The sequence below is a fragment of the Miscanthus floridulus genome, chromosome 1 (genome assembly GCF_019320115.1).
Source record: "Miscanthus floridulus cultivar M001 chromosome 1, ASM1932011v1, whole genome shotgun sequence".
NCBI lineage: Eukaryota > Viridiplantae > Streptophyta > Magnoliopsida > Poales > Poaceae > Miscanthus > Miscanthus floridulus.
Genome location: NC_089580.1, coordinates 203,004,650 through 203,014,132, shown reverse-complemented (window position 1 = coordinate 203,014,132; position 9,483 = coordinate 203,004,650). Strand labels below are relative to the sequence as shown.

Here is a 9,483-nt window from a genome sequence, read left to right as displayed (position 1 = left end):
TATCAATATATGGTGTTTCGTAAAAATTGGCTGAACTCGATAGGTTAGTTTGGCCTTGCTGATTATACATCGGCATACAGGATTGTGGTGGTACCGATGTATGAGAAAACATAGATGCATGTTGTATATCACTAGTGGTATTAAAATTCAAAGCATGCATAGGATTTTCTCTATTATTTTCATAACCATAATTCGAATAATTAAAACAGTTATCTACAGTATATGGATTCATGGTAACTGCTATTAGAATAAACAGGCTGCAGAAAAATATACCTTCAGCCTGACGTAGTGGATTGCAGTAGCAGTACAGCTTCCTTCTCGTGATACGTCGCTTGCTGGGAGTAGATTAATTAGATGGCAGTAGAAACTCGCAACTTATTTGCAGCGCAGCACGTTGTGACTTTTCTTGAGACAATCTCCTCCAAAGCAGGAGCACGTGACCTGGAGACGGCAAAGAGATAGCACGTACCAGACACGAACTCGAGGTTCACGTAGGCACGCCCTATGCCAGCAGCAACTTAGATGGGAACGTCGATCAGGATTTCTGATTTCCACACGCAGTTGCATAAATAGCCGATCGACACGGCTTGAGGACGCCCTAGAGTATAATAATAGATCTAAAGAAGATATTCCGGAGCGACGGCGATCGGCCTTTAGGCCTGATGCAACGTCGATAAGAAACTTGGAGAAAATTAATACTGATGTATAACAGATCTGCTCGATTCCCCAGCGGAGTCGCCAAATTGTGTTGACACCAAAATCAACACAGGAGTCGCCAATGACTAGATTGCTTCACTTTCGTAGAAGCGAACACGACTAGTTTTCGAGCAAACTAGTAAAGAGATAGCTCTTCAATTACGGCGAAGTTGAACCGGCTGTTTTACGAGCAAGAACAGCAAAGGATGATGCTCCAATGACGCTAGAGCTCGCGGCTGGTTTGCGGGGAAACTAGCAAAGCATAACTACTGACCTAGATGCGAAAAAGTAGATAGAGAAAAGTAAAAGAACGATAATAGTAGATTTGTTTTGTGTCGATTGTCGGGGGAGCAACAATTGGCCAGGACTCCTGCTCAGGTACGTAATCTAATTAATCACGTATCTTTGTTCTGCGTATAGGATAAAATATTCCTTATAAATCTCCCTGGTTGTTTGGCCTTCCGTTAGATGATAACTGATCCGAATATGACTCGCATCCTTCCAACCAGTATAGTCCGTGTGCAAAATTCTTCCCAGTGTTGGTCTCTTTGCTTCTTTGTTTTGCTCCTTCTCACGTGAACTCCTTCAGACCATCAGGGTGCAACGCGATTCCGCCACGGTTCTTCATGCTGGACACACTCCTGGCATGCAGCAGCTCCTGAGAGATAGAAAATAATTTGGCCAAACATGACGCATTCACAAGCCAAATTATACCATCAACAACCCAGTTCCCGTCCTCGTCGGCGTGGAGGTACCCTCCGTGCACGCGGCTCTGCAGCCGCGCACGTGCGCCCCGTCGGGGAACTGCTCCATCTCCGCCTCCGGTGGTAGTGGTGGCGTTCGCGGCGTGGCGCGGCGGCGGGAGTCCGGTGGCTAGCGAGTAGCGGTTTGGTTTCTTGGCTCTGGTGCTTCGGCTGCGGGAACGGAGATGGGGCGGCGGACGGCGGCGTTTGGGCGCCGAGGTGGGGCGGGCCGCGGAATTTTAAGGCGAGCAGCCGGTGCAACCGTGGCAGGGCCTCTGCCGGCACAAGCACCTCTCGCCGCATCGTTCCATTCTGGTGCGCACCAGTCTTGTCAGTCGTGTCCGGCGACCATCGGCAGCGGCGCGCCGGCGTCAGGGCATAGGCGCATAGATATGGACGAGGCCACAGTTTTAGACGACTTCGGTTGCCCTTCGTTTTCCTCGGCCAAATGTTGCCGTCGCAGTAAGTTAACGAAGTTCCTCGTAGGACGTCACCACAAAATGATACAACTGTGGCTTTCAGTTCATGACTAAAAGCTAAGTTCAGAAGAAAAAAAATGACGGTAACATTTGATGTATCAGGACCCTGGTTTATCATACAATAGACATGAAGACATTTAATTTGATGTATCAGGACCATAAGGCATGTTAGGACTAGTGGTAGAGCTCTAACACTATAAGTATAGAGTTCCACACATGCCATGCATTATATTGTAACTCAGTTGTGTGTTTACTTTACCTAATACATGTTAGGATTAGTGGTGCGACTAGAGTTCCACACATGCCATGTATTGTTTCATGTACTTTCCATGCTAGGCTAACCTTCTCTGCGATTTCCATCAAATGTTTCATGTCTTCATCTAAACAGTTAGCAACTTTTGCATGGTTATACTTTATAGTCGGGAGAACTTCAATTTCTGTAACAGTCCTACAGTTTCACCTTTCACCAAAGTTGTATATTAGGTTGAATCCTACAAAATTTATTATAGTACCAATGCCTAAATCAAACTATAAAACACTAAAAAGCTGTAAACATGAGCTCAGCGCAAGAGGTCACAGTGCCAAGATCGGCGCCACAGGTCTTGGGGCCAAGACCTGTGGCGTCGAGCTGGCTACCAGTTGATGCCAAGCAGGCTGCCACGACAACTTTTTGCCTCCCACCTCGGCATCAAAGGAATTGGCACCGAGGCGTGTTACCTCGGCGCCAAAAGCTATCGCTGAAAGCTCCATGTTTGGTTTTGGATAATTAATGACAACCTAGTGTACTAACCTTTGTCATGAGTGCTGTGATATGAGCAAGGTGGTACACACCAAGTGATGGAGCAATGTAGATCATGGTGGATGGTGATGGTCCAAAAGATGATCAAGTGCTCAGGCTTGGAGAAAGAAGAAAGAGAAAAACAAAAATGGGCTCAAGGCAAAGGTATAGAACCATAGGGCCATTTTTGTTTTGCACTCAAGACACCATAGAGGGTGTGAGTGATTTAGGATCGATAGCCGAACTATTAAGAGAAATTTTTTTTGGTATTTCGATTCCTTGGTGCCACTAGATTTGATCACTCATGTTGATGCATTAGGATCTAGTGTGCTAACTTCTAACCCTTGCAAATGCTTTGAAAATATACTAACACACGTGCACATGGGGATGACACTTTGTGGTTGGCTTGTTGGAAGCAAGGGTGAAAAGTTTGGAGAACTCTTGTGTTGAAAAAAGAGAGATGATGATTCTTGAATTGGAAAACTGCTTTGATCCTTTATGCTTTAGATCAAGAAGGCATGCGGGTTGTGTAGCCCTCTGAATAAGCTTTCCAAAATGTCCAAGATCATCGAAATCAGAGATCGGAGCTAAGAGTTATGGCTGCTTTAGCATCGAAGGGTCTGTGACCAGACGCGCCTGTCGTGAGTCTGGTTAGTGAGTCTGGTCAGTTATAAGTGGCTGCGTTGTGACTAGACGCTGCACCAGACGCTGGGGCAGCGCATCTGGTCAGCTGGGCGAGGCCGCGGCTGAGTGCAATGGCGCACCATACGCGTTGCGAGTCTAGTCGAGGGGCACCAGACGCATCTGGTCGCGAGTTTGGCCCTCGGGATGCTTACTGGACTCGCACCAGACGCGGCGAGTGATGAGTCTGGTGCAAGCACCAGACGCGTCTGGTCGTAACTTACCGAGCGCAGGCGCTGAGCTAGCCGTTGAAATCCAATGGTCAAGTTTGTATTCGCGGGGACACGTGGAAGGCCGGCATCGACCAGACGCTGGCACCAGACGCTGGGCGAGTTTGGTGCGTGAGTCTGGTCAATATGTTTTCAGCCCAATGAGTGAGTAACGGCTCTATTCTTTGGGGGGCTCCTATATATTTGTGTTGGCCAGCTCCAAGGGATTCCTCTTGACTCTTTTAATCATTTTTCATCCTTGTGAGCTCAAGAAACTCCCTCCCACTCATCTCTCTTGCATGCTTGCTAATCCAAAGTGAGATTGAGTGATTCTAAGTGCATTTGCTTGTGTGGTTGCATCTTGTGGCACTTGGGGATCGTTTTGCCGGTGGATTTCTTGTTACTCTTGGTGAGTACCGCCACCTAGCCGGCTTGGAGGAGTTGGAGGCATTGGCAAGAGAAGGAGATTGGTCTTGGCCACCTCCGGTTGATTTGTGAGAGGTTGTTGTGCTTCCTCGGTGGAGTGCCAAATTACAGCTCTAGTGGATTGCTCGTGTCATTGAGTTACCGCACTTGTGTGTGGGTTCTTGCGGTGCCTTGCGGGACATGGCTTGAGGGCCTCATACCGAGGACCCACCAAGGTGTTTGTCGACACAACGGAGACTAGCTTGTCGGTGCACTGTTGACGGTAGATAACTATAATTTTTAATCTTCAACGAAACATGAGAAAGGACATAAATCAATCACCAACATAGACATAGGGGGTTGAACTAACAGAATTCCACATGTTTTGGTGAATCTATGTTCTGCAGGGACTAAACAGGAAAAGAGCTAAAGAGGACCCACATGTCAGGTTAAAATGGATATTCTACGCGGGAACTGAGTTGAGAAGATTCTAGAAGACACGAGAGAGCGACCCACCAAAGTTGGGCTCGATCGGCCATGAAAGATGGTGGGCTGACCATACCCCTCGGTCGACTGACCATACCCTGAGCCAGATCGCGGTCCGCTTCGTACGTCGGTTCTAAACCGCCATTAAGGTCTAATCTACGCCATTGATCAAAGTCGGTTTGATCCGAGGACCCTGGTTCATCCCACCGGCCTATATAAGCAGCCCTGTACCCCCTGAGGCAAAGCATCCTTGAAACCCTAATTCATATTCTCCAGTCAGGATCAAGAGAGAGGTGTCCCATGAAAGGATAACCTCTCAAGAGCCAGCATTCAAGAGAAGATTAGTCCTCATTAGGATCTAGTCTTTAGAATTAGAGAGATAGAGAGAGGGAAGAGTTTGGAGGAGATGTCGGCCTGTCGGTGCTCCCTCTATGGCTTATACCTTGGCGGAAGTCAACCTACACCTGTGATTTCTCTGGTAATTAACTTCTTATTTCATTAAGCAACATTGTTTATATTATTCTTCTGGTTCGTGACTCTTTTGAGTGCTTTATTCCTGCTCTAGAGGGAGTAGAGCATTAGCCGAGGTGTAAGCGTGGTGCTTAGACTTAGGTTAATCGTGGATGCACCCTGCATTCCGGATCGGTGGTAGATCGCGAGTGTGATAGCTACGATATATAGGACATTACTCTATATATTCCTAGTTCGTTGAATCCTTTGTAGTCCACCTCCCGTTTGTAGGGCAAGTAGGACCTGGTTGCTAAGGAAGCATCCTCTGTTGGTGTCTTTCCTTAAGTAATGTCCCCAGATAGAACAGTAGAAGACATAGCTTACTGAGATTAGAACGCGAAGACCTTAGTATCTCCTCTACACTCTCGACCTTTTTAAGTCTTGTGGTACTCCGGGTTAAGTTAGACCATAGTTAACCTCACACGTTTTCCCTGTGGATACGATATTTAAAAACCTCCGGGTGGAAGCTACAGCGGTATCCGTGCGCTTGCGGATTTATCTATGTGCGTCTTAAATATACCAACATGCACAAGTGAACCTCGAGAGAAAAATCATTGTGTCATCTTGTCTCCCGGTGATTGGATACTTCATATTGTATATTGCTTCATCTTGTGATTGATTGTAATTGATATTAGTGATTGGCTTCAACTCTACTCGACAACGTTGGTATATCAAGAAACACCTCTCTTGCATTACCTTTCATATATATATCTTGTGTAGCTTGTGTAGAACTAGTTGAGTATCTAGATAATTGATAGTTGTAATTAGTCGTTCTTGCTAGCTCACTAGTGTAGAAAGTAGTGACATAGCTATTGTGTGACTAGAGACCATAGCTAACTAGAATTGTTGGTTAGGAGGCTTGCATCACAATTATAGGCTAAGCAAAATTGCATTTCGCCATTTGTCTTACTAATCAAGTTTATCTAGTGCATTTGTAGAATTTTAAATAAACTATTAACCTCCCCCTCTAGCCAATTAGGACCTTTCAATGGCGCCGAGGTCAAGGTCCCTATTCGGAAAGGAAACCTCTAGTGGTCTATTCGTAAATATTTTTCACAAAAGGGCCAAAAAATAAAAAATAAAATAAAAACGGCTCTGCTTACTACTATTGCCCTTGCTTCAGAAACTATTGATTTTCTAAAACATCTGTCGAGTTTTTCTTTCCCTGAAGTAAGATGTTTAGTGATTAATTCTATAGAACACAATTTTGTAAGTTTATCTAGAGGTTAAATTTTATATGGTCTTCTGAAGCACTAGGCTGCGTGGAAGAATTATGCTTCGAATAACCTTTCACCATTGAATGTTTGACCTCAACTCTTTGGGTTTTCTGGATCATATCATATTTGTAAATTAAGTTATATGAGAAGTAGAGGTCTAAATGGCGGCCTGATTGTCTGGGAATTGTTGTTTGACCTTTTTCAATTAGTATCTTGTGAAAATTTAATTAAAAGTTGTGATTGTGAACTTCCGTTCGTAATCATGCACGCTCTGTGATTATCGTGTTTTGGGAGTGTTGAACTGTTGATCCAACAGCTTCTATCTCCGGCCATTAATTCTAGTTTATTCATCGATTGCGCGCTACTGCTGCCGTTTCTTTGCTTACTTGTTTCATGACATAAACACAGTTTTACCTTGGTTTCGTTTAATTTGCTTTGCTCTCCTTGTTTAGTTGACTGTTGTCCCACTTGATTCTTTCTGTTAAATATAATGATTGACGCCTAGATCTCCTTCGGGGACGACCAGCAAGCTCGTCAATCGGATTTCAACCCGCGCATAATCCAACATACAGAAATCTCCCGATACAATACATTAATATATGATGGAACTTAGGTTTTGAACGGGATGCCCTCCATCTTATCACTTCAATTCCATTACCGACTTATAACAGAATAAAGTGCTTACAGGGTAGATAGACCCAAAATAACAGGTGCTTACACAGGGTAGACGATAGATAGACGTACCGAAAATAACAGGAGCTACTACTCGCTACTAGTTAATTAGCAAGTACCAAATTGATAAGCTGGCGAATTGGGCAGTTCACGTAAACGAAATGCAATCTAAGTTACATGTACGAATTAGCTTGCTAAACTGACACCTAATAGATAGGGCTTAAAGATAGTTATAGTGCACTCTAGACAGCTTCTGGTACGTGTTGCTGCTCCTTGCCAAGTCCTTCATCGATATCCACCATGACCAGTAATACTGTTTCTGAAAAATAAAATGCATGGTCTCTATAGATGATGACACTAATTACAATTAGAAGAGCAAAAAGAAGGGGTTTGTTTGTAAAAGGGATCATTACCTCCGCCGCACCAAACGTATGCTGCCATACATGCTACAGATACTCTCCTAGTTAGGACGACTTAGCTTTTCTGCAATAACCTGGAGCATATCCCTGATTGTCATCTCTGGCACCTAATTAACAGACGTTAAAAAAAGGGGGAAAATGTTACACTCTAAATCAACTCTAAAAACAATATGTGTAATTGCATATATATGATCCTGATCCTTAATTCTGAAGCCGTACGTACTTGCTTACGGCGCGCCCATGTCTTCATCGCCGCCTTTACACTTGCCACGGTGAGCACATTGATAAGCGCAGCATCATTACCGAATAGGACGCCAGCCACATTATCCTCCAGGAAGACCGGTGAGCCTGACATGCCTTTCGCCGCCGACAAATTGGTAGTGAAGAATTCCAGTAGATCACCAGAACCCGTTCGAGTAACCACTGCTTCGCCCCTACACATGCATGTTGTAAAACAGACCGACAGTGGCAAACAGCATTAGTTACCTAGGAGTAGTAGGTTTGCATCAGCATGTACATTAATTAACAAAGCTTCGCATTGAACATACATACATACATATGTAGTTTCATAAAGAAACGAGGGTGAAAGAAAGAAAGGCTCTCGTTAATTACAGTATGTGGCCGCGCGATGTTCCCGGATCAATACATATGGAGCTCTTGTCAAGTCCAATGAATCCCATCACGACAACCTCCTTCCCAGACAAATCAGCTTCATCGGAGAATTCTAGAGGAGTGCAGACAGACGCCCCTTGGACACGGAGCAGAGCAAGATCAACGGGTTCTGAGACGTGCACCAATCGAGCAGAGGCGATACGATCCGCACCAAACCGAACGGACAGTCGCTTACTCTCCTTGATTAGGTGGGCACAGGTTAATACCAAGCACGACGTTCCATCGTTGTGAACAATAAAGCCAGTTCCAGAGCCAACTTTCCAGCCTTCTTTGGTAGCCCGCTCGGCCACCAAGTGGACTACCGAACCGCGGTGTTTGTCGTACACGCGCTGTTCCAGCGTCGGCGATTGCGGCGAATCACCTTGGTAAGCAAACAAGAGCAAAAAGAAGCGGTTAACCAGAAACCAAAAAAAAAAAAAAAAAAAAAAAAAAAAAAAAAACTTGCAAAAGGATCAATGAAATTAAGAACAAAGCTAGCTAGTTGCAAAGGATCGGAGTGCAAGATTTGTAACTAACTTCTCTTGCAAGAGATCGAATGAATGAAAGAACAGTTATGTTGTAGATGAGTGAAGATTCAAAATTAGCAGCGCCACTTGGTAGGATCTTTTGGCCTTAATTCAACAGTAAATGGGAGAGAGAGAAAGAACAGCTGTCCTACCTGCTGGCGCTGGTGAGGACATCTTGACTTGTTGGAAGAATGGGACGGAGTATGTAGAGCGCCGGACAGGACTGTCCAAAAGGCTCGAGACGCAAGCTAGTTCGACTCGTTTCAAGCTTGCTTGGAGCGCGTCTCGGCAAGAAATCAAACGCCGAGCCCGCCTGTCCTATCCCCAATCCACCACCATTAGTCCCCAAAATCACGCAGCAATTTCACACACCGTACCCAAATCGAAAAGAAACACGAAACAGTGTTGAGGGGCTAATGTGGAGGCACCTGAGTTAGCGTTGGTAGATTCGCAGGCGCGGAGGAGCGGAGGCAGATCGGGGGGGCGACACCCACCACGCGCGCCCTTCCCTTGTTCCTCCCTCTTTGTGGAGGAAACGAGTGGTCTGTGCAGGGGAGGAGGAGGAGGAGGAGAGGAGGCCGTCTCCGAATCCACCGGGTCGATGCCTGCTGGCCCCGCGAGCTGCTGCCTGCTGGCCACAGGAGGACAGGCCGCGGATCCGAGCTTCCAAGGCTCCGACTCCGACGAGTCGATGACGGGCGAGCTGCTGGCTGCGGCCTCCGCGAGACGCCGGCTGCCGACACCGCGCGCGGCGCAACGGCCGGAGGATTGGGGAATTAGGGTTGGATACCTTTTTTTTTTTTTTGTAATACTCCGCCACTTACTGGGCCTTTACATGGGCCTGGCACCCTGGCTTCCTGGGCTCCTGCGCTTTCTCTCTATCTTGGTCACACGCATGCCCACATGCAGATGGCAGGAGCCAACCGGCCGCCCTTTTCCGGAGCGGGCCCCGCATGCTCCTTCTCTCACACGGTTGGATGCAAAAGTCAACGAGCAGCTTCCTTTCACGC

General features: G+C 46.2%; 1 protein-coding gene across 1 annotated transcript; it reads right to left on the bottom strand.

Annotated features, from left to right (window-relative positions):
- Nucleotides 1-6,839: 6,839 nt before the first annotated feature.
- Nucleotides 6,840-9,042, bottom strand: LOC136509730 (uncharacterized). The gene is made up of 6 exons (XM_066504421.1): nt 8,902-9,042; nt 8,626-8,786; nt 7,908-8,328; nt 7,519-7,729; nt 7,290-7,402; nt 6,840-7,195 (listed from the first exon to the last, which is right to left on the bottom strand). The coding sequence occupies exons 2-5, from the start codon at nt 8,645-8,647 to the stop codon at nt 7,337-7,339; spliced, it is 720 nt and encodes a 239-aa protein (XP_066360518.1). The 5' UTR covers nt 8,648-8,786; nt 8,902-9,042; the 3' UTR covers nt 6,840-7,195; nt 7,290-7,336.
- Between the last annotated feature and the right edge of the window lie 441 nt (nt 9,043-9,483).

Bases quoted from the DNA above. Each gene is read 5' to 3' on its own strand.
- LOC136509730 (XM_066504421.1), bottom strand. From the start codon at position 8,647: ATGTCCTCACCAGCGCCAGCAG. The intron at 8,329-8,625 runs GTAGGACAGCTG...TTGCTTACCAAG, and splicing joins GTCCTCACCAGCGCCAGCAG to GTGATTCGCCGCAATCGCCG. The intron at 7,730-7,907 runs GTAATTAACGAG...ATGCATGTGTAG, and splicing joins ACATCGCGCGGCCACATACT to GGGCGAAGCAGTGGTTACTC.